A 25,342-nucleotide genomic window follows, 5' to 3' on the forward strand; every position below is an offset into this window, starting at 1 on the left:
CACTCACTGGCAGTGGTCTGGCTATTCATATTCCAAAATTAGGGATTCAGCTCCATCCCTGCATGCTGAGTGCAGCAGCTTAAAGCACTGTCACCACCCTTGCTGCATAGTTTGCTCTCAGTGCATGAGTGACATAGGGTGTCCTCTCAGTGCCCCAGAAGCAGGACAATAGCACAGGATTTACAGAGCCTGAGGGAATGATTTGCTGGAGCATACAGTGTTGGCCTGGTGCCGCTACCATGGAGGTCAGGGTCAAATCAGCCACTGGCTTGTGAAGCAGCTGGTACTATTGAAAAATGCCACCCTTGGGCTCTGTGAACTTGGGCTGCTTTCTCTATCCCACAGTAGAATTGAAAACCTCTTTCATCTGGAGACGATGGGCAGTAGAGAAGAGCTATCTAAACAAATGTCCTTTTCTTCCTTCTTCTTTCTTCTTAATAGCACTTGGGAATGTGCCCTTTAACCAGACTCCTACACAAACTGACAAAATCACAACCCTTTAAACAGGAACTTCTTCCCTACATAGATTTGTATGCGAGTAAAAGGGAGAGAGCCCAGCAGTTGTCAGAACTCGTCTAAGGCCACATCCAAAACTTCAGTTGAACTTGGCTTCTTGCAAGAACCTATCCTGTTTGGTAGTTTTCCTCCATGTTTAAATAAATACCCAGACTCAAGCAAAAAGGGACACAATGAAAATCCTGGGACACCCACTACGCATGACTGTCACAGTTTAAGCATCACTGTTGTGCTTTTGCATACAGACATATCCAGGCACTGCAATGCCAGCAAGTGGAAGGAACATCTGAAAATAACTTTAAAACTTAAGACACACAATTGAAGTAATGAAGCATGGAAGCAAAGAGCTAAAAAGACACTAAAATGAAGCCTAAAGAGACTGGCCAACATCAACAGACAAAATCTGCTGCACACCCAGCCTTAACAGGAAGCAGGAATTCCTTGCCTAGGGATGTCTTCTGAACAAAAAGATTATAAAACTGAGATTATAAACTGTTTTAAGAGTCTTGTCCCTTGGGTGGTACCAGCCAACAGGTCTATGCTGAGATGGCAAAATGAAGTAATACATGCTGTTATCTCAGAGCACATTACAAGGATGAGGTGGAGATGGTATTTATATTGACATTCATATCATGCTTTTTTCAATAAAAATGTAAGTCTATGGCCCTATAGTGATTCTTCAGCTGTGGAGGTCCGGAGTCTAAGGTCAGGCCTTCATAAATGGGAATTTACTCATGCTCAGCTGACTGATGTTGCCCTTTGAATGGACACATCAATGATATGAGTTAAACTGCCTTACCCACTTCCACTTACCTCCTTCCTTTTTTATTCCGTTTTGTCAATGCAACCTGGAAACAGAGATGACAACTCAGACCTGCAAGAGTGAACTTTGGCTGCTGTGTGAAATGTTTACCCTGACTGCTGTGTAGTGTCACCCTCCAGGCTGCAAAATCAACATGAACTACATGATCTGATGGTTCTGATAACACTCACCAACAGAGACAGAGCAAAGTGTCATACTCCACCCAGTGCCTCATGAACTGCAGCACTGCTCAGGTGTAATATACCCCTCCACCCAAAGAAAGGACACACAGAGCTTCACATCTCAAATCCCACTGTGCTCATGTACAGAAAAGGGCACATAAGCATGGCCTACATACTGTTAAATGGGAGTAGAGGGGACTGCTCACAACACAAGCTTTTTGCAGGTGCTTCAGCATGGCTGCTTGTACCAACTTAAAAGAGGCTAAATCTTAAAAGTTTACCCTGTTTCAGGCTATGGCTCTAGAACAGCAGTCTCCTAGGAGTGCTGCTAGCACTGATACCTTGTGCTGTCCTCAATCTGTCCTTCAGAACTCTGCCCGATGCTCCCTGGAAAATTTCCCAGTGGTTCAGCTGACAGTAGCATTAAAAATCACAGCATGTGTCTGTAGTCTTTGTATCAGACATTCAGATAGCTCACTGCAGAGATGCAATTGTTGCAGCTATGTGCTCTTAAAAGACTGCATCTATCCCAGGGAATGTCTTTACCAAAGATGACCATCTCTAAGCTGGCAGCTGCAGATCTCATCCAGTGAAAACAGTTTATTCCCCTAACAGCTTTATAACTTCAAGTCTTTGCTGCAAAATCCCCTACTCAAGTTTTGCCCTTGATTTGAGGGTCGTCCATACACAAAACCTCTACAATCTTTTCAGTGGCACACCAAAATAAAGAGTAATACTATTATTCATGCCAGTCACTGCTGTGACAGCCTCCCTGGCACACTAGTTTCCCAGGAATGCTGTTGAACAGATACCTTGTGCTGTCCTCCTCATCTTGTCCTTGAGAATTCCACCCATTATTCCTTGGAAATTTTCCCAGAGTGGTTCAGCTTACGGCAGTGCTAAGAATCACAGCACGCATCAGTAGGTGGTTTTATATCAGGTGCACTGGGATACAATGCAGCAGAGGCTTGAGTATAACAAAGTTAGCTCTGTTACATCCCCCACCTTCGTTATTTAAAAAAGAAAGAAGAAAAGGAAGGAATAAATAGTGAAGTAAGTCAACAAGAAACCACAATCCATTCCTTAAGTGGTAACCAGGCTACTGGGCTTTGGAACTTTTCCTGACACAACAAAAGACACCATGAAGACAGGAACTTTGGCAGCAGTGGTTTTGAACTCCACAACCCCCAACTTTCCTCTGTTTTTCTATGCATATGTTACTGGAAATATAATCATCTGCTAGGGAAGCAGTCAACCTCCAAAAGGATATCTAAGCAGCAGCAAGCCCTGGAAGTTACTATTGCTAGAATAAAAAGGAGATTTTATTGTCAGCAAAGCAGCCCTGAATTCCTGAATTAACCAATGTCCTCCTTTGCCTGACCACTGTCACCATAGTGACCAGAGGAGCTGCTGTCGAGCCACTGCCCTGTGGCTTGGGACAGAGGCAAGTGGGACTCTGTGCTGGGAATGAAGTGCCTGACTCAGGGCCCGGTTAGGCAGATGTGGGCTGTGGGACCAGGCACTGGGAGCAGCCTAGGGCGTACTGTGGTGGGAAGGGGGGCTACAGAGCAAAGAGGTGCAATTCCTGCCCTGAATGCCAGCCTCCAAGGGATCTCAAAACACTGCCAGAGCTGTTGCAAGGTTACCAGAGGAGTCAGAAGGTGAAACAAAAAAGTTGATAGTGAGGAGCATGAGGAAAGAAGGCATTGACAGCAATACAGCAAACACGGTTAAGCTGGAGCTGGAATAAGCAGATTCATTCCCTTTGACATCATTTGTGTGGACTGCTCCCTCTCCTGGGGAAAACTTGACCGAAAAAAATCACAACCCAAACCAGTTCTCAAGCAAACAATGCACCCCCAGAGTTTACAGGCAGACAGGCTCAAGTTGGAGAGGGCAAGGTGCAAGACCCCCGTGCTGCCCTTCCAGACAGTCTGTGTCCTGGCTATGGGAGCCTGAGCTGGTGAAGTCAGCTGTGACCTCCAGACTCCTGCACAGCCAAGCACTGCTCCAGCCTGTGCAGACAGCAGCAACACTGTCTTCTCCCTGCTTGGTGCTGCTTCCAAGCACCACCCAGACCATGCTCCACTCTCAAACCACTGGAGTGGTCCAGTGGCACAGCAGGCAAGGATCCAGGAAACAGTGCTTGCAAGCACTTTTCAGAGTGAATGCTGAAGTACAATTTCCTCTTTGTTGGGAATTGGACAGAAATCACCAGTTCCAGTCTTTAGTGCTGGTAAGGATTGACAATTTCTAGCCAGAGAAATAAATTTTAGAGTTTGTGAGTGAGGAAATGGAAGAATGACCTTGAAACATACTCTCATGGTGAGAAATATTCACCACTTACTTAATCTTTGCTGCTTTAGGATTCCAAAGTCCAGTTAAAATCTTTGCAGTGAAGCTAGCTGAGAAGATCTTGCAATAAGATTAGAACCAGCTGGTGAAAAATGGCATGTTACTGCAGCCAGTAAATACCCACATGAACCAGCCCTAGAGAGGTGAAAGGCTCTGCTGAGCTTAACAGCTCATGAGTGTATACCATACTGGCTGACACTGAGATATGAGTAATGGTGTGGAAAAGTGGTGATTTAAATGCACACAATTCAAAACGAGAAAAGAATTATTTCCATTTTACAGAGAGGGGGACAGGCTTGCCTGTAAACAGAAAGCAGTGACAGGGTGTAAGAAAAAGAAACAAAAGAACACTTTCTGAATCCCTGGAGTTTGACCAAAGTCATCCACCTTGTATACTTGCACGTGCTGTGACAGCTTTGTGGAACCTTTCATCCTGGTGAGAAAGCCTTGCTTGATTCTTAATGGTCTCTGAGAGTTATCATATGATACCACGTCAGGCAATCACGCAATCAGCAAAGGTCACAAGACACGTAGCCATTCCTCCTGGCTTTACAGCTGCTTTCCACAGCCAAGACTCCTCCTTCTTACACCATTTTGAAGTGAAGTGCAGCAGCACTCCTGCCTGCCAAGCACTGGGAAGCCCTGCCATAAGTCAGACCCTGTAAGGGGCACATAATTTTTTTGTGTCTACAGGTGCCAACAAGAGAACCATAATGGATTTGCAACATTTATTTAGTCTAAATGGATTCTTACTGGCTGCAGCTCCATCTGCTTGGCAACATAAAAGAGGTGCAAGTCTCACTTGTACAGATATGGTAGGTTAGGGCAAAGGTAAAAGCTTTTCCAAAAGATAAAAAGGAATGTAGGAGAGTCACTGTTGCCCTATATCTTCTACAATCTAAAAGAAAAAAAAGAGGTGTTCTAATAATTTTACTGTTCTAACTATGTGAGATACAGGTACCTAATTCAAGGCTCATACTACATACATCAAAATCTGCATAACTAGGAAAAATCCTTGTCCTGAGGAGCTTATAGCTTTATTGGACTTAAAGGCTTTATTAGGTGATGGGCAAGATCATCTCTGTTTCACAGACAGATCACAGATGAGGAGCCAGACTTCAAATGCTTTGGTGATGTGTAAGGCAAGTCTAGTAAGGCGAGTCTGAAGGAAGCACAAGAACAGAAGTAATAAATATAAGGTGGAAAAGTTCAGGACTACACAAAAGAATACCCATTGCAATCTTCCCTGAGCAATGCAGCCAAGAAGTCTTGATTCCCAGGCACTCAAACAAACTGCTCCTTTCCTCCAGAGACTGCTCCTCTGTTGCTGGGACTGCAGCATGGGATGGCTCAGACTCTATAGTGCACAGCACTGTGCTTGTCACCAACTCACCTCGACCACAGATCACGTGTGCAGACTGGAAGGGCTGCAGTGAGGGGGCAAATCCCCTTTTGTTTCCCCAGCCTGCTAGCTCTGGCAGGGGCATTTCCCAGTAAGCTGTGGAAAAGCTCAGTTCTCAGGGCCCCTTACCCACTGATAAATATTACTACTCAGTCACTGATTAAAAGCATTTAATATACTGTTTTGATAGATGTTATAGATTTGGTAGAGCCTCCTATCTTCTCACCTTCCTTTCTGTGAATCAATTTGACTTCTAGAGCACCCAACCTAAGCCAGACTTTCAGATATTGTTCTGCTTTTACTAAACAAGTAAAATTTGGATTCTGGAACCCAGTTCAAAGGCACACAAGCAACTTATAATAGCCAACCAAGATTTCCTGCATCCCTGACCATTGTCACCCCTGACTGGATGTTCCAGTCAGTCAGGGAATTCTTAGACCTCTTCAGAATGTCATTTCTCTGCACTTTAATCAGCATTTAGGAGATCAATGCTATTTCAAGACGTGTCACTGCTCTGTTTCCTTAAGGAACTAACTGCTAACTGTAACTCTGATCTCCTTCAAGACCATTGGGATATGTGGTAGACTGTTGCTGCATTGTTCTGGGTAATTCTTGACCTAACAAAAGGCATGGGCAAAAGTAAGAGTCTGTAGACTAAACCCCATGGTTTCTCTGAGAGCAGCAAGGCAGGGCTGCAGAACAAAGAAAAACGGCCACATAGACTAGGTTGAAGGAAGGTCAGGTAGTGTTCAGCTACATCTTTCATTTTTTTGTATTCATCCATCATTTTTGTTAAGACTTCACAGAAATTATTCTACCAGGTCTGCTCAGATAATAAATATCTCACTGTGTGGGGGAGAATAGCAAGAAAACCAAACATGAGAGAGTTCAGTGTTCCAGAAAGAGATGCTGCCTAGATGGCCAGGATCTTCCTACAGCTACTAGCACATAGCATGGAGGTACAACCCCATAGCAAATACTAATTTAAAAGTACTGCATAGCAACAGGACAGGCAGCAGCCAACTTGCTCTCACTTGATTTTGAGAGCTGCAAGACCAGCCAACAACCCTTCCCCCTCAAGAGCCCTTACGGCATTCCTGAGGCAAGTGTTAATACTGGATCTCGACCAAGAAAGAATTCCTATAGACTCAGGGGACAAGAGGAGGATGATACACTGCTTGCTTTTTTCCACTCCTTTCCCCTCATGCCCCACTGCCCCTTTACTTGTAGTGCCCCTTGCACAAGGAGCTTTAACACAGTGGTAAGTGGCTCCCAGCAGGATGCAGGGCACAGCAGCACATGCGGGCAGCCTGCCTGCTCTTGGCAGGAGTTGCTCTGACCAACGGAAACAGAGGAAACTCGAGAGACAGGCATGGAGAAGGCTGGAAAGTGCCGAAGGGGTAAACTCCTGGTGGAATGCAAAAGGATTCAAACCGGTAAGAGCACAGCAGCATTCAGCACTAAGTTATTCCCAAACTGTTCTTGCTGAGCATGGCTGGTTGTCTTCTTCCCCCATGTAATGCTCAGATGCACTCCGGGATACCTCACATACAAAACAATAAGTGGCCAAACGACTTGAAACTAATACACATTGCTCTCTTAACCGGGAGCAGGGCTGCATGGCTGGGAAGTCCCTCTCTTGGAATCTTAGTGCCACCTTGTGCTGGGAACAGTAACAGTCATGGATAAAAGAGCTTGTCCAGAACAGTGAAGGAGAGAAAGGGCAGGAGAACCCGTCGTTGGAGCAAAGCTGCATTAAGTGTTTTGGCTTTTGGAGATCTTTCCTCTTGGTACAAACCAGCGTTACTCCCAATATCCCGCTGTAGAGTTCTTTTATGAAGGAACAGGTGGACTATAGCGAGCAACTTTTGCAGGTTTGCCCTGACCCCAGACAGCGGCTCCAAGTCACACCTCTGCTGTAACTGTGCACACATAGCTGCAGCTGGCAGATGCCAGCACAGTGGAGTCCAGGGAGAAACACGGTGTCACCTCAGACAGGAAAATTTTGCTGAGTATTACTGGCATGCCTTCTGGAGTCTGGTTTGCAACAGGTAAACCCATAAGTAGTGCAGATGTAGAGGATGAACCAGTAAAATGCAACAAGCATTTTAGAGAGCAATTTCCAGCTGCAAAATACTGCTATCCTAAACCAATGCTCAGGTGGGACGAGCCAGCTGGCTTCTGGCTTCCTTGGGGGATATAAAAGCAGGGTTTGAATTTCTTATTTGCTTCTTTTAAAATTATTTTGAGATTTTTTTCTAAAGATGGATTAAATTCCATATAGTCAGATTTGAACTTCTGAAAATGCCTGCTTCTTTACACTGAGTTTTAGGGGAGCTTTAGCATAGTCAGCCTCATGGTTTTATTTGTTACTTTGTTCAAAAATGAGAGGTTATTATTTTGTAAAAAACTGTATTTCAAAGTCAGTTGCAAAGATTTTACACTGCTGTTGATCAGTTAAGTTTTATCTTTTTACCACTTGAAATGTTTTTGCAAGTTGGCTATGGAATTTTAGACAGTATTGTCTTGAGTTTTATTCACCTCAGGGTTTCTTTGCAAACTCCAAGGAGGAAAAGAGAAGCATTTTGAAAAATATTTCTGTAGCAAGGTAAGAATTCTCTTGGAAAGAAACAGGGTGTGAGTATCCTGCCAAAGCGGCAGGATGAATGAACACATGAGTATACTGACAGGGATGGGGCATCCACAACTTCTCTGGGCAACCTGATCCAGTGTCTCACAACCCTCACAGTAAAGAATTTCTTCCTAACATCTAACCTAAACCTCCTGTCTTGCAGTTTATAGCCATTGCCCCTTATCCTATCACTTGGGAAAAGTCCCTGTCAAACCTTCCTGAGGCTCCCTTTCAGTGGTGGAAGTTGCTCTAAAGTCTCTGGCCTTTCTCCAAGCTGAACCACCCCAGCTCTCTCAGCCTGTCCTTACAGCCTCTCTCAGTCTCCAGCCTCATGGAGCATAGGGTGCTCCAGCCCTCTGACCATCTCTGTGCCCCTCCTCTGGACCGGTCTGTTTCCTGTGCTGAGCACTCCAGACCTAGACACAGCACTCCAGTGGGATCTTAGTACAGTAGAGGCCATAGGTTTACTTAAGACCCAACCCAAACAAGAGAATACTCACAGGGGAGGAGGACTTAGGAATAAGCATGATACTGGAAGATACAATGCAAATTTAGCTGACTTTCAGTAGGTCTCATTCTGCGCAGCTCCCAAGCCTCCAACCTTTCATTCTAAACAGGGCAACCAACCATACAAATATGGGCAGCAAAAACATTCTGCTTCTGAGCTGATTTTAAAGAAGGTAAACTGGCAGTACTAGGCAAAATGCACAAGAAACCAGAAAAAAAAACCCCAGCCAAAAGGAGACATGAACATACTTTGGCTATGTAAGGGGTTGGAAGCATAACTGCACATGACAGGATGCTCCCAAATCTGCAGCCAGCCAGCCAGCCATTTTCAGAGTGGTTGGGATGTTTCTTTTATAGCTGAAAAACCCGTTACACATAACACACAATGAGCTGCCAAAGCCCATCTATAATACACTTCCTCCAGTTCCTCAATCTGCTAAAAGGTGCTGTGGTCACCCCAAACCTACTCAGCTGTGGCATCTTTTCTTACCAGTATCCTGGGCAATGAGACGTCAAGGCTAAACAGGATCCCTGACAGTCAAACCACTATAAGCTCCACAGTGCTTTGCAATCTGGACAAGAAACATGGCCAGGTTGTCAGGTTTTCATACAGGTGACAGACATACACCTTCCCCTGCTACTAAGGTTATGGAAATACTGAGATCTACCAATTCACCTATAGATGAATAAAGAAAAAAATGCCCACTTCCAGCATCAGGGGAAGGGGGCACAACTGGAGTTGTGGAAGCCCTGCCCACCTGCCCCACTTGGGGGGCACATTTAATTGTTTTCAAGGTATCTGTAACACAAACATCTGTACAGCAGGACCATGGAAATAACTAGGAACTTTTGTTCCAGATTCTCTAAGACAGGAAGGTTGTTCAGTGAACATGACCAATCCAGAGATCCTTATGCTCGGAGTTACTTGTACTTACTTTCACACTAAAGGAAAAGGAAAGCAGCTCTCATTAAGGGGCTGGCTGAACTACGAGTTAGGAGGATCATCCACTCCAGGAAAACAGCTTCTTCCTCTAAGGGCAGGATTCACTTACAATTTCTTCTGTTTCATCATCTGCTCTCATTGGTTGATGCTGGTTTAGCAAGCCCTAACCTTGCTCTCAAGCACACTGATCATAAATAACTACAATGGTGGGCACTGTTTAGTTGCTGCATGGACCCCCTTTCCCTCACACATCCAGGTGAATGACATTTCTGCAAACCAAGCCCCCACCCCTATACCCGCTGAGGCTGCCAGAGGAGCACTGAGTATGAATCTGCAAGCAGATTCCCCAGAGCAGCAGGGCACAGAAGGGCTGCAGGTAAAAGTATGCAGAGACTATGTTCAGCTTTTGCTCATACAGCCAGAAATGCTTGTAGAGCACAGCATCCAGTCACAATGCCTGTGAATTCTAGAAGCAAGAGCTATATTATTATTAACAGTGTAATTTGTTATCAGCTGCTTCCTGGACACTTCTGACTTGAAGGCAAGCCCTTAATAACCCATCTCTCTCTCCTTTAACCCATTTTATGACAGTAGAATTAAAGACCCCACAAGACAAGTCACCACAGCTGTGAGCATACTGTCTAAAGTGTCTGGGTAGTCTTCCCTGAACTGAAGGCCGAGGTGTGATAGTATGAGCCATGGACTGCACAGAGGGATCCACCCACGTTCTAAAAACATCCACACCCTGGCATGACACAAGGCCTTTCCCAAAGACTGAAAAGTTACAAGTATTAGTTTCAATTCCACACTTAATTCTCTCCACTAATGCTTTCACTACTGGGTAACACAGTGGCCGTGTAAATCAAGCTCTTGGTCTTTAGGGCAGAGAGAGTTGGACTTGACATCCTGAGCAGCCAACAGTGGATTCAGCTGACCCAACAGCACCCATTTTAGCATGAAACTTGTGTTTCTACACACAAAAACTCGAAACCTTAATCCACAGTTGAGAAGAAATAGAAATACTACAGACCAAAGCAATACACAGTTACGTCAACACTGATGTTTCAGACCTGTTTGAAAAAAATGGCTTAGAAAGCTGATTCATACATACAAACGATCCATTGTGCCCAGAAGTTTCCTAACATTCTTTTATTAAAAACCAAAGAGCCAAAGATCGCCCTGATGCTCTTCATTGTTATAAAGCAGACTCTGAAGTATTAAGTGAATTATGTATGAGTGAAGAACTCCAACTGATGCAGAGTTTAAAACTAGGTTTACAGTTTCCTATTTTATTGGCATGGATGTATTTCTAAACTTAAAAACCTTTCTGGCAAGTTATCTCAATTTCTTATGACAAAATTTCTCACAACACACAAATATTTACAACATATACATATTTTTTCATTCTTTTACAACTGGTTCTTAAAAGACAAACAATTCTTAGGTTACCACAGAACAAAAGCTGTGACTTAGTTGTTTTTAATTTGATAAAACTATCATAAGTTAAAGTGAATAGATTTTTCTTTAAATTCCTTGTAGCATTTTACAAGTGCAACAGAAAAATATGAAGAACCAATTTAGGATAGCTGCAGTTCATTGGATAAATGTTGCCCGTCGTAATCACATTATTTCACAGCAAATTCTTGAAAAAATAAGCACCAATCATTCTTGCAAAGAACAATTTTATCTAAAAGTATTGAAAAGTGTTAAATACAAGGTGTTTAATTTACGTAACAAGCAATAAATACACCATATCCAAACTTTATTCTGCATACTGCTACCCTTGTACATATAATGTACTAAAAAGTCAGCAAATTGTCAACACCTTTTCATATTTTTTTTCTCTTTTTTTAAAGAAATCAATTTGACTTCCAACCAACGGTTTGCTACTATAACAAAGGCCACAAACAGTACGTCTGGGACAGCATACAGTGTTAAAACTGACAAACTCCAAGGGGGGAAAACCATCTAGCAAATAAATTGGAAAGCTGTAGATCATTGCTGGTGATGTTAACATATACTAGAAAACCTTAATATGCTGCTACTATGATTTTGTAAATTGTTTAGTCAAATATTGTAAGAGCAAACTAACGCTCCTACTGATCAAAAATAATTCTGTAGCCACACTGTATTCTCATTGTCCTGCATGGAAAGATCTGATGCAATTTCGTAACTTTGCTTGAGCCTTTATTTTACAACAGAGCATTACCTCTAACTTGGAATTGCACATAAGAAGGCTATTAAAAAGTACAATAAAAATCTGCACAAATCAGACTTAAGAAGAGTCAGTATGCTGTACACTTTCTACAATATTACGTTGATAGGTGAATAAAGAAGTGCTGCCACTAAGTTTTTCAGAAAGTTCTTTAGTTGAGGAATAATCAAATGGAATTTTTGTTGGGTTTTCTATTATTATTTTTTTTTTATTATTTTAAAATTTTTTTTAGAAATGACATCCAGGTCAGTTTAAGACCTATAAGCTTATGCATTGAGCCTTAAAGACTGATCTTCTCTCCTCCTGGAAGAAATATCAATATCTATTGAATCCTTGCCAACAATAAGCCTTAATCTCTTCGCTGGAGGAAGAGGAATAAAGTCATCAAATTCATCATCATAGTCATCTTCCTCTTCATCGTCCTCTTCTGATGAAGATTCATCTGCTGTTTCCTCTTCATAGTGACCATAATCATCTACTTCCATTCTTGACTCCAAAAGGGAGAGAGTTTCACTACAACACACACCATTTTCATGAAGGTCCTCTGGGTATGTGCCTCTGTTTTCGTCCTCTCGTTTTAGCTGTATTTTTAATTTTGTTGAACTATTGCCTGATCCTGAGTTAAACCCATTATTTAGCTTTGCTACATATAAATTATTATCTTTTTCATGGTCTTTACTTAATTTTATGCTTATTTTTGAAGAATTCATTCCATCACACTCTTGATCATTTGCCTTGCTGCTGCTATCATGGCGCCTACGAAGAGTCAGTTTAGGGATCCCAGAGCTATTTTCAAGGATAAGTTGTGCATCATACCTTGTGATTCGTCTTTTCTTTTTACTTTTTGCAGTTCTAAAGCTGTCTTTTGCTTTAAAATTGTCAGTTGTTACAGAGCAGCCACCAGATCCAGGGATACAGTCTTTAAACCCAACAGGTGTGTCCACCACGTTATTCCTCTCTTCAAGTTCTGAATGAGAACTAATCAAATCTGGTACTTCATCCTTCATAGGCGTGTTGTGCATAGTATCAGTTTCCTCTGTTTTTGAAGATGGTTTCACAAGCTTTCCTTGTCGAGATTTCTTTTTTGATGTGCCTGCATCACTTTTCTGGCACCGACCCTCTCCTTTATGTGATGGTCCGTGAGCCACATCGTTGTCGTTTAACGCACGAGACTGTTGCTCTGCAATGTCTGATTGTGTTCCAGTCAAGTTACTCTTATAGCTATCCAATGTATTTGGTTCAAGCTTTGTGTCAGAGGTCTCCTTCAAACTCATCCTTGTTCTCATCGACCTCCTCGTGATGTACGTGCAGGGTGCAATATCACCCTGCTCATAAGCACCTTTCACAGAATTCAGTTTATGTTCTCTCGCTGCATGCCTCGTTAAGCATCCGCTAGAGACTGCAACTTTGACTGGTCCCTCCAATTCTTTATCCTTTTTAATGGGCAAGTTTTTATACAAAACTACTTTAGGCTCTTTGAGAACTAAATTTCCCATTTCAAGCTTTCGAGAAGCATTCTTTTGCTCTGGCCTTTTGCACTGATTTCTCAACTTTATCTTTGAAAGTAAAGGCTTTGCAGGCTTTTTCAGTCTCTTTGGTACCCTGGAATTATTTATATGAGTTAGTTTAGATGAGGTAGAGTTTGATGATGCTGGAATTCTTGATATAGACTGTCTGGTTAATGTTCTATTTTTGCTGTTCTTTTTTACGCCAATTGAAGATTTTCTGTTAGCTGAAAAAGAAAAAAACAGTTTTGTTATGACACTACTGTATCCTGAATTTCCCATCCCAAATACTGCAGTTATTTCATTTATTTGGGGAACCTCAAAATAATCTATGAGACAGGATAGACAGTATGTAGTCAGGAATGAGACTGCTTAACTTGCAACTCAACACATGAAAGGAATTGCTAAACAGGCCACAAGTACATCAGCATTTCCAGATACACTTCCCCTTCTCTACCCCCAGTTTACCAAGCTGTGTTTTTACTGAATTTCTTCTACCAATTAAAAAAAAAAAACTATTTGACATTATCCACAGCTTTTGCTGAGTACTATTCCAATAAAATCTGATGGTCAGCATGATCTAAAATAATCTCAAGGATTTTTTTCATGGAAAAGGAGGAAAAACCCCAAATACTTTTATCTAATGTAATGGTTTCAATTTCAGGTGAAACTACTGCATACTGTGGCAAGCAAAGAAGTTCTGTCTGCTCAACAGAGGTGCAACTCTAAATACTGGTAATCAGAGATCTTAAAAAGATGTGGGGACATTTTTTAGGGTTTTTTTCCATTGGTTGGTTGGGTTTTATGTTTTGTTTCTGTGTTTCATTTTATTAATGTCACAGCAGCAAACAGGAGACAGATGGAACTGCAGTATTTTACATAGCTCCAAACCTGTTTACCAGTTAAATCAAAGTTTAAATTATTGGTGGAGGTGGGGAAACCAAATAAATCATACTCCCTACTCCATGGAGAGAAGTCTTGCAGGAAGATTACAAACAAAAATCCTTTCCAATTTATTCTGAAATTACTAACTGTGCACTTTCACTGCACAAGAGGTGCCTGAACTATCAATTCTGGATGTGGAAAGGGAGGAGCTGCTCAATTTAAAAGATGTCTAAAGGAAACAACTATTTGTTTAGCAATATCTACTAGGAGTATTTATTTAAAAATTCTTTTCCTAAGAATTCAAACTATGTAAGTTTTCTTTCCTAAACCATACTACTGCCTGTGGTAGTTAACTGTATTTTGAAATACAGAAATTATTGGCAGGACTTAAACTGACGTGTTTATAAATATTTCCTTTTGATATTAAAAAAAATAAAACAAAAGAACATACCACCTATTGTTCTTCAAACACTTGTGGAAACCCATGAATTTACTGTTTAAATTGCCTTCAGATTCTTGAATAAATTAGTTTTAGTGACCAGTATGTGAGAAGCATCTCAACACTAAGAGGAATTCCATCACTGTGGAAGTTTTCCATGTTTTTGTGAAGCCTTTAGAGACTCCAAGCTCTTCCCCTTACTTACTTGCATTACCTTTTTCCTGAGTGGTATCTGCATCAGTGTTAGAGCTGACAGACTGGCTGTCTGAATTCTTGCTGCTGTCACCCAACTTTTTAAGTCTGTTCAATCGTTTGTCTGTTTCTCTCAGTCCATATTTACTGTTAATCACAGGAGTAGGTGCTGGCAATCCCACTCTTGATTTAAAAGCACCAGTTCCACGTCTACAAATAAAAAGAGGACACAAGGTATTAATAAATCTTCATGTAAACTTAGAGCTTGGTTTCATATACAGTAGTTTGGATCCCAAGTGTGTCTGGATCAATGATAGCAATAGCCACAGAACTAGTTAGCATTTTGTGGGCTGTTTTGTCTTCTACCTGTCATCTTGGGTGCCTGAATGTCTCAGCTAGCCAGCAAGAACAGCAGGATTGATCACCTAGGAAGAGTACATGAACATATGCAGAGAGATGCAAATCTTCCTGGTGATGACTTGTGGAGGCTTGAAAGAAATTGTACTCTGCCAAATCTCCTACTGCTCCAAACATACCCACAGATCCTTAGAACCCACCATTTTAACATTGCAAATTAACACTCTTTACAGCACAGTTAAAATGAAGACAATTAAATATTAATTTTTTGTGGTATACAAAGTGACTCTTGCCTCATCAATCTTGAAAACAAGCAAAAAATGAGTCCTTACTAACTCCCCCCAGAATAAAATCTTATATATTTGACTGCCTCTGCTACAGCTTTGTAACTGAAAAGCGGATTCCTAAAGTTAGAATTACCCAAACATTAGCTTTAAAAAATAACATTTTCATGTACTTAAAATACAAAAACAACAAGTTAATGAAAATGTTCAGACACATAAAACTAGTTTGTCCTGAAAAATAAAGTATGCTCATATTACACTGAAATCAATGATCAAAAGCACTTGAGAAAAACCCCACATCACTCCATGTCTCAAGGGAAGAACAATTCTGGTGCCTATTTATTCAACACTTTACAATCTCCAGGACTGAAGTACTTTTCTACTAGCAGCTCTCGACTGCACCCTTCACTTGGAATGACATAACATCGCATGAGCTTGGAGGCCCATGCCAGAGCGTTTTCTCTTTAATTTCAAGATTTGTTAGTGACCAAAGTAGCCAATAAAAATGAAAGTAGGATTATTAAACTATTTGTATGCAGGTGCACTAGGCTATTTCTCAATATGAGCAATATTTTGTCCTTTATAGGGTTTTTCTTCCTACAGTTGGATCAAATAGAACAGTGAGTTCTGTGCAGGTCCCCTCGGAACTGAGTGAAGCTCTCTCAGATGATGCTGATCCTCCCTACTTACAGTGAGCAGAAGTTTCAACATGGCAAAAACCAACTATGGAATTCTTTCAACTGATGTGAAGAAAACAGGTTGGGACAGCACGTGTGAAAAACAAATATTGAATGATGAACAAAGAGAAGCAAATACTGTCCAAACCAGTAGACATTTACAAATACACAAACCCCCAAGTTCTAAGAACACTGGGTGAAAAACAACTCTGCCCATTCTCAGCAGAAGAGAACTTCAGGTCCGCAAACAAAACATTAATGGAATTTGCTTTATCAAATGCAAAGAAGAGCAAAAGTTGGGGATCAGTTCACAATGGTCTTGCAGAAGCTGTAACTGCTTTTCCTTCCAATTCTACTTTATTCAGTACAAGTATTTTTGAGAATCTACACCCCTGTTTTGTTCTGCCTCAGTTTGAGCTAATCTCCAGAACGGAGAATCAACAGATTAAGAGAACACAGAGTTCTCAGGGATCATCACCATTCTGTAACACAGAAAAATCATTATAGCAAACAGGTAGGAAGCAATTATTTTGTGTCCAAAAATCTGAGTATTCATAATAAAGGACTTTCAGTTTCACAAAATAGATCATGAATATGCCCAGTTCTATTTGAAAGCCATTTACATCAATGCATACCTTTCACAGGTGTAACATTCGCAGTATTCATTGTTTTCTCCAAAAAACCCATCTCCGTAGTAACAAGAGATTTCTTCTCCAGGTTCAATATCTCTTAGAGCTTTCACACATGCTGTATCTCTGCCTGTTGATACGAACTGGAGAAGCAGATGACAGGAAGGGAAAAAAAAGGCTAATCATTAAGGCTGCACAGTATCTGAGTAAGAAATAAAACTAAAACAGTTGGGGAGGAAAAGTTGGAAGGACAAAGAAATAAAAAGTAGGGTACTTTATTTATAATTTCTTGCTTACCTTACAGTTAGGTCTGCAATCTGAAAAAGGTCCAAAAGATAAAGTCAATTAACTGTGGATAAGACCTGAAACATGAATAGTTGTAGATATCTAAAGTAAGGATTCACTTTGACTTCAAAGACTGCAGAATCTCAACTAAATACTGGGAGTTAAGTTAGTACTGCACATAGCCATACATCAAAAGATTCCTCCTTTTGTATAGCTGCATTTCTGAGCTCTTCCCTATGCCATCACAAATGTCCAGTTTCCCTCCTCTTTAGGGTAAATAGTTTCATCTTAATTCCTACCTGCTCTTCCTTTGGAACACAAATGCAACACAATCAGCTAAGTTTCTGCAAAAGGTTAAAAAGCCATAAGAAGTTCACCTAGTAAAGATGTTACTGCTGACTGAGTTCACAAAGAATTCAAGGTAACCCACAATATGCTCCACTAATTTAGCTGCTAGTTCCAAAGTCTCTTTCAAGGAAGACAGCATTGCTTCCTAGAGCCTTCTCTGAGTTTCACAACTGATCAGCTCTGGCTGGGAAAATCCCAGTATGATTTTGTCCTACATTAATATAGTATGCCAGATTCAGACATTTTTCTCCAAGTTCTTCTGCTGTTTGGCTCATATACAACACGTCTGAATTTCTTATGCTCTTCAACAAGCTTCCTATACTTACTACTCACCATGATTGATAAATGCAGCAGGACCAAGCCATAGTTGTGCGCAGTTTTTTCGTGTGGAATACATGACACTGAAGTCATTTTCCCCATGTCTCAGCAGCATGTTTTCTTCCATTTCTGATAGTTCAGCAATACAGCCCACAAGTAATTCTATTTTGTCATTTCGTTTCCTTTAATGTAAAAAGAGTAGCAGTAATAAGACTACATGTGCCAAAATTACAAAACAATTTCATGGAAAGAAAAGTTGTTATAGAATCAATTACATCAAATCTGACGTCAGAAACAATTACGACCATTGTTTCTACAATTTCCTGAGGCTGCCTGCAAGAGTTGATTACTTCAGCTTCTGCAATTGTTAAAACCAAAAGCAAGATCTTTTCATTTGTGAACGCTCCCTCCCCATCACCACTTGAGAAATTTTGACTTCCTCCAGCTGCTCTTGCTTGTGTTTCCTAAACTTCTTCCTGTGACCAGGAAAACCCAGCATAATGAAAATGCTTAGAGCTCCACGGCTTTTTAAATGAGGCCCAGTAGTGACTCTAACAAAGGCAGAAATTCTAGCAAGATGTTTTCCTCACTCATGAGTAGTTCTTCAGCATGAAGTTGGCCCTTGAAATAGAGTGAGGAGGGGGAATGACACCTACAAAAATCAAAAAAACCATGAAGCCTTTGTGTGCAGACAGCCCATGTGCCATCATGACTAGAGCAGTGCAGAGGCACTGAATGCTCAGTCTGGTGGGAGCACAGAGTATTGCCATTTTCTTGTGTGGGCATTGTTTCCACTGCTCAGAGTGGCCATTCCACATTACTCTGACAGAGATGACCATGGAGATACTAAAGGTATATGAAGGACACAAACTAAAAGCAAAGCCTTTTAAGTGCAAATTTCTCCTTTGACAGAGAGCGCTGAGAACTCTAATCTCTAGTTTTGATTCTTGACAGGTTTCCAGATATCAGCAGGGTTAAGATGCAGCCCTCCTGTCTTGCTCACTTCTCAGGCTACTCTAGATTTTGAGCATGAAAAGTTAATCTATTTTTAACACACCTACATGCAAAGCTTCTACTGCAAAGTATCAGCCAAGGGATGAACTCAAACAACATCATCAACAACAACAAAAAACCCCAAACAAACATACAAACAAACCCAAAAAGCCCCAAAACCCAATCAGTATTTTTTGGGTTGTATCATGATCGTGGAACCCTCAGCTCTGGTCACGAAGAGCTGGAGTCCTTAGCGTATTTAAAGATTCTACAACATGTGGAGGTTGTGTTGCCACCAGCAGGGCGTCCAGCCACTCAATCCCAGTGTGAACACAACCTCATTTCCTCACCTCAGGTGCGCTGCTATGAATGGGTACTGCCACAAAGCAAAGCTCATACAATTGGTGTCTACATTTGAAGTGATTTTAAAATCTGAATTAAGCCAGAATCTGCTGGTGCTGCCAGCACATGCTTATAATGAAACTCAGATGTGCCAAAGTGAGATGGGGCACACTAAGATTCCAGCCTTGTGCTTCCAGGAGAGATCTATCTTGCACAATCAAAATATGCAAACAACATTTGTTTAAAAATGGCAAAAAACTCATTTCCCACACAATTATTTGCTGTGTCACAAATCTGCCATAATGTCATGTTTCTCATGGAAGTCTAACAACTCTGGAAAAGAGAAAAACAACTATCTGACTGAAAACAAGATTTAAAAAAAAAAGTATAATGAACACTATATGCATAAACCCAAACATACAAAGGACTACCTACCTTCCAGAGGCATAGATCCTGTATTAAGTACTTAGCAAAAACAGAGAGAAAATTCACTTTTCAAGTAACAATATAAAACTATCTATTTCACGGGTTGCAGTTTTAATTTTAAATGACACTTGAAAATATATTTTTATAGATTCTTTCAAATAATTGACAGAAACAGAACACAACAGTAAACTGGATTTCTTACCATTCTTTTGTTGCAACGATTTTGGCTCCATTTTGCTCAGAAGAATACCGATTACAAGGCAGTATCTCAAACCCACTGTCAGTTGCAAACATTCGTAAATAAATAAACACCTGCAATGAAAAAACCCAGTACTTGTCTGTTACCCGAAAAATGAAAGCAGTGAGGAACTCCTTATATAAATAATGAAAGTGAACTGTACAAAAACACACACAAAATGGATACTGGAGCAGGATGCTGTCTGCTGAAATGCATTTCTATGTTTTATAATGTTTCTATACATTTAAGCTGTACATATTATGTTGGTCTTATTTCTTCACAGTGACTTGCAGTAATCCTCACACAGGTATTGAGATTATCCGAAAAGTTTAAGAAAATTAAAGATACCTGGACCAAAATTGGTCCAACTAATGAAAATCAATAATTTTTTTCTTAAAATCACTGAATAGCTGCATTCAAGAAATCTGTTGATATCTTTAAGAACGACTGAGACCTAATAATCTCTGGAAATCCATTTTATTATTTGAAGTTCTGAAAAATGATATTACTTCCACAACAAACCTGGATGGTGAATTCAGAGACTGATGAATTTTTTTTAAGTTGAGGTGTGACTGTGTTACTCTAAAAACCACTCTAACAAAGCAGAACTTTTTCTGCTAAATCTTTCTTGCATTACTAGATTTGGTGCATTTTAAAGTAGGCCACATTCTTTTTGGTTGAACCTTGAAACAACAGACTCATTCTTGAAGAAGCATCTTTTTTTGTTAAGTAAGCAGTACTATGATATTTTTTCCTTTCAACTTTGAGAATCAAAAACTGTTATGCACATACAAAATGGATTTGGGGCATGGGAAGTGGAGGAGGAACAACCCTTATGGGTATAGCCCCCTTGATTTAACAAGGCTACTCCCTTTTCCTTTATCTTCCTTTGTCACCCAATTTGATCGTCACTCAGTTGTAAGTAAAAAAACCCTAAAACAAACCCCCAAAACCCCCCAAAAAACAAAAATCCCAAACAAATCACAATACAAACAAATGATGAAAGGGGGAAAAAAATCCTTCCTCTCTAAACTCTGTTAATAAGAAGCAATGCAAGTAGACAAGGGAAAAAAAAAGAAGGGTGTGTCTAACTAGACTTTAAAAATCAAAGGAAGTTTCTCTTAAAAAAACAGTAAAACAACATAACAGAGCACTTGATTGCTTTACTATTGCTAATAGTATTCTTAAGAAATTTTTACTTTTGCTTTGCCTTTCAACCATCTGAAAAAGCACATTAATTACAAATACACCTACATGTTCCTTGAACAACCTTTCCTGCATTTTGTTCTTGTTAAGAAAATAGTGCCGGGCCCAGTCACCTGACGTCAAGGACTTGAAGGCTTTTTCTAAGTGCTCATCTTTCTTAAAACGTTCAATCACCTCTTTGAGTTCTTCTTGCCTTCCTTTAATAGGTCGAAATCTGAAACAAAAAAATAAAGCTATTCCAGTCCACCATCAGTCATTCTCAATTCTTTCTCAGTTACAGCACACAGCTCTTTTGCTACCCATATAAATATTTAACTCCTTGTATAAAGACACTGACCAACCATTGCCAAACCCAAAGCCTTTTTATACTGATGAATTCACTACATGGGTTTATGTGGACTGCAAACTTAACATGTGCATTCATATAAAATACAGCTCTTAATGACAACACAAGAAGTATCTAGAAATACTAACACATGGCAGATGCTACATCTGTGGAAGATTAAGGTTCCAAAATTCAGTGCAATTGTACATTTTTCCCCCCAAACAGGAAATCTTGGGCATGTAAATATCAAAACAAACACCTGTACATTAGCAGAGAATTCTGCCTTCTTCCCAAAGCTTGGGATTTAAGAAAAGCTACCCTTCGTATCTTCAGTGGGAAAAAGTAACAGAAAAAAATCTGCATGACTGCCAGAAGTGGAAGCTCCATTTGTGAGCTGCAAAACCACCACCAAGAGAAAGCAGCACTTAGATATTTTGCCAAATCCCTATAAATTGCCTTTGACTGAGCACATACCCATATATGCTCTGCCCTCTGCTTTAGGGCAGAGGTGGGGTGTGGGTATTCTTAAATACATGCCACACCCCAGGGGACTCTTCACAAAGATAAAAATTTACCAGGATCATGAGAAACATTTTTCTGCAGCTCTTTTTACAACTGGAATGTTCTGCTTACAGAGCATATGACAGAAGTGCTAAACAAACTAAGAGTTTTGAGCAAACATGTAAGAGTAAGTCCTGTTACTTGTTGCTGGAAGTGCATTACTATGCTGATTTTATTTCCTCTTACCAAATGAAATCTGTATTTCATTACAAAAGTAAACAAGGGGGAAAAGAATTCTTGAAGTTGATGGAAGGAAACCTCAATCAACTTGTTCACTGATACCCTGTTTTTTCAATTGCCATATGAACTGGCTTACTGTCACCTTAGAACACTGAATGTTACAAGTAACTAATTTTAATATGACTACAGAAGATTTGCCTCTTCCATGCAACTTGTATAAAGGAAACAAAAAAGTGTTACCTCCTGATTTTGTTTCACTTTGTTTCACTAAAATGCTAAGGGTCTAATCAGAACAAAGTAACAACCACGAGAATTCACTTTCCTTCCTTAGAAGGAAGATGCTGTATTTATGCATGTGATACAATGAAGACAGATCTCCTAAGGGCAGAATCAGTTTCAGCAGGTTTTCATGGTACTGCTTTTATAAATATCTCAAATCTCCATCTGAAACACTTCCTTGTGACATAATAACTAAGCACCCTTTTAGACCTTTTTGAATCCAGCAAAATTTATCAGTATAAACCTGTGGGCTTTCAGAGGACATGGTGAGTAAGCAGTTCCAAGCAGACATCGGGTTCAGTTCTCTTCTGGCTGGGATATGACATTGAACAAGACAGCAGGAACCAGTCAAGAAACAGATGCCTGCTTACAACTGTAGCACATACCATGCCACGAAGTTTCAAATCAAGTTCTTTAATAAAGAATATACTTGTATTGTCATCCCAAAAAGCTAACTACCTAAAAAGCTGATGAGACCTTATCATGCAAGAAAACTCCCCTAAAACTAGAGATGACACAATCATTATTTTTGTTCTGCAGCACACCAAAGTCTTCCTCAACTTGCCAGTCACACATACAAGTATCTCTGCTCTCCCAAAACCAGAAAGACTTTGCCCAGATTTGATAGTCATAACTCACAGAGCTTCCTCATGCATGAATAGAATTTAAAATCACATAGCCTGAACTGAACTGACTAGCTTCAGAACAGGACCTGCACTCACTTTCCATTTCAACCAGAAACAACTTTCCCAGCAAGGAGCCAAACCAGAAGTAGAGAGCTCACCAATCTGCACTTACACCAGAAGTAGAGAGCTCACCAATCTGCACAAACATGTAACAGTAATATGTTGCTTACACCTCTATCTGCAAACATTACACAAGAGAAAAACCTACAGGATTTTCAGTTAGAATTGGTTTTCAGCTATGTCTGCTCTTGCTGGGCTACATGAATAACTGCCCTCTCTGTTACACTGTATTTCACATGCTGAAATACACAATTTTTTAGCTAAGTGACCTGCAGGAGCAAAGATGGGTGGAAAAGCCATCTCATTCAAAATTGCATTAGCACCTGAGACAGCAATGTATGTGCTGATAGACATCATCATACTTATTCATCACCAAGAAGCTTGGTCTAGGCTAGTTAAGAAAGCAGGATTCCAACTGAACCACTGCTCTTTCTCACACTGTTCAGTTCACTGTGTGCGAAAGAAATACAGATAAAAAAGGAGAGCAGATGCTAAGCTTAACAAGTGTCTCTCAAGACCTAGATAAAAAGAATCAACACCCTCTATTTTCTAGCAATTCAAAGCAAATCTTACAGCCCCAAGTGCTCATATTTTAGGTGTTTCACAACACATTATTCTCAGAGGCTGATTCGATGTCCACCTGCCCAGCTACCTTAGGTAGCTTGGGACCTGGCCCCAGCCTCTGAAGGTCACTGGCGCACCTCCATGGGTCACATTCAGCAGATGTCCCTATGGATCCTTGTCTCAAGCACCACACTGCTGGTGGAATTAATTTAAGCCATTAGCAGAAACTTCTGTAATGCCATTCCTGCAAGGTAAAATAGTCAGCGTATGCCCAAGACCTTCAAAGGCCAAAAAGATGGCTGGAAACAAGAAAGGGATGAAGACATTGTAGAATCCCCAAGACAAGACATGGTCAGATGAATGCTGGACTGCATGGCAGACATTTCAAACAGGAACTGGGTTTTTCAAAGAACATGACTCTCTGCACCCAGGGGCTCAAAAATTAATACCAAGGACTCTCTGCAGTGCCTCTGTCAAGAAGTTGTTCTTACACAGTGACAAGACAGAGATAATGAGAAAAAATAAACAGGAATCCAAACAAGCAAGAAGTATCCACAAGTGCATGGAAAGATGCTGGAAACCAACATGATGTTTAACATTTCACTCCAAGGGTTCCCAATCAGATGGAACAGAATGACACTGCGCACCCTGAGCCTGAGCTGGAGGGCTCTTCACAGTTCAACAGCACAACTAAGTTGCACTGAGAGCACATGAAGTTTGTAAGCAGATTCAGAATACTACAGTCCAGACTCCTTGTGAAAGCTTTAGTCTTTCACAGGTGTATCTCCATATATACTTTAAAAGGTACCTTCTTGTTTGAGACACTGAAGAAGCCAAGAAACCCTGGAAGTCCAAAGTTCCTTAAGAATTTGGGTCTGCTGATAGATACTTCATTTCTCCCAGGAGTATAATTAATTAGTTTATTCATTACCTTTTGCAGCCAAAATGCCAATTGATTTTGAGAAGCAACCTTGTATACTACCATTTGGTGTTACAGGGCTTCCACATTTACTCATGACATTAAAAAAAACCAAAAACCTACACATCTGCTGGAAGAATCTCTACACTGTTTCTGAGCTCGCCCATGAAGAGAGCCTGATAAGGCCCCACAGCTAAATGTATACATATAAAATGAGCCAAAGAAACTGACTTTTAAGTATCAGTAAAACAAGTGACTAGTTCAAAGAAGACAGAAGGAGCACAAGGAAACCGGCAGAACACACCAGCCAACCCAGTCTCTGGAAAAAAAAAGGCAATTAAAATCAGAATTGTTTATCCAGACTCTTGGTTTCCTCCTCTGAACAGTACCCTTATTAAATTCCATCATGGAAACTGAACAAGACACATTGCTGTTTGAATCTGCTCACAGATACAGACTCCTTGAGCCACCCTACGAGCAGCTTCACAGGTCAGGTCTCACGGGACATGAAGCCTGCTGCAAGACAGTCAGGTGTTAGAAGTGAGCAAAGAATGAAAACCTCAGCTACGACACGGTCTTTAAAGAAATAGTATCAGCCCTTCTTCCTGACAACCTGCAGAACAGAAACTTCTCACACTTCTCTAGAAAACACTTTTTTTTTCCTAGTCAACAAGATCTGATAAAGCTGTGGCTACTGCAGTTTCAAAATCAGATAGAAGATGATCTCGTCCCAATTAAGGGCAAACTGACACGGTCTCAACAAGGAAGATGTAGGAAAATGGCTTGGGGAAGCAAAGCTCTTTCTCTCTCAAGTTTCTCTTACCTCAGGAGTACTTAAAGACTCTTGGAACTCCAAGGTATAAAGCCAAAGGTCAGTGAGATGCTTGCCTATAAAGGAAGTTAAAGGAGAGTTTCTGGTAAGTTCAGAAGCACAGTACCTTGCTCAGTCTCAGTCACTGAGAGCAGTGAGTTTGAACAAAAAGGATAAATTGATCCTGCAAGAGATCCAGTATGGAACTCCAAACAGCATATCAGTGCATGATAAAGAGTTTTACTTCCAAACCTTCTTTCTTAACTTCTGACTAGGGAA

General features: G+C 40.6%; 1 protein-coding gene and 1 long non-coding RNA gene across 7 annotated transcripts in view; one reads left to right on the forward strand and one right to left on the reverse strand.

Moving 5' to 3' along the window:
* Positions 1–16,506, forward strand: part of LOC143694343 (uncharacterized) — a 35,273-nt gene extending 18,767 nt beyond the window's left edge. Inside the window, exons 3-4 of the long non-coding RNA XR_013182738.1 lie at positions 13,724–13,794; positions 15,803–16,506. This is a non-coding gene — a long non-coding RNA (uncharacterized LOC143694343). The remainder of the gene's footprint in view (positions 1–13,723; positions 13,795–15,802) is intronic.
* Positions 10,474–25,342, reverse strand: part of KMT5B (lysine methyltransferase 5B) — a 28,216-nt gene continuing 13,347 nt past the window's right edge. For 4 of the 6 annotated variants that reach the window (XM_054635904.2, XM_054635905.2, XM_054635906.2 and 1 more), the window contains exons 4-10: positions 20,727–20,892; positions 19,437–19,546; positions 17,489–17,655; positions 16,820–16,839; positions 16,529–16,665; positions 14,589–14,785; positions 10,474–13,286 (exon numbers count right to left, since the gene is read on the reverse strand). In XM_054635904.2, the coding sequence (XP_054491879.1) occupies positions 11,821–13,286; positions 14,589–14,785; positions 16,529–16,665; positions 16,820–16,839; positions 17,489–17,655; positions 19,437–19,546; positions 20,727–20,892 (2,263 nt within the window). In that variant the 3' untranslated portion in view covers positions 10,474–11,820. Of the gene's footprint in view, positions 13,287–14,588; positions 14,786–16,528; positions 16,666–16,819; positions 16,840–17,488; positions 17,656–19,436; positions 19,547–20,726; positions 20,893–25,342 lie in introns of those variants that run through there. The other 2 variants (XM_054635909.2, XM_054635912.2) reach the window with 2 other exon arrangements.

This window comes from Agelaius phoeniceus, chromosome 6, assembly GCF_051311805.1.
Source record: "Agelaius phoeniceus isolate bAgePho1 chromosome 6, bAgePho1.hap1, whole genome shotgun sequence".
Taxonomy (NCBI): Eukaryota; Metazoa; Chordata; class Aves; order Passeriformes; family Icteridae; genus Agelaius; species Agelaius phoeniceus.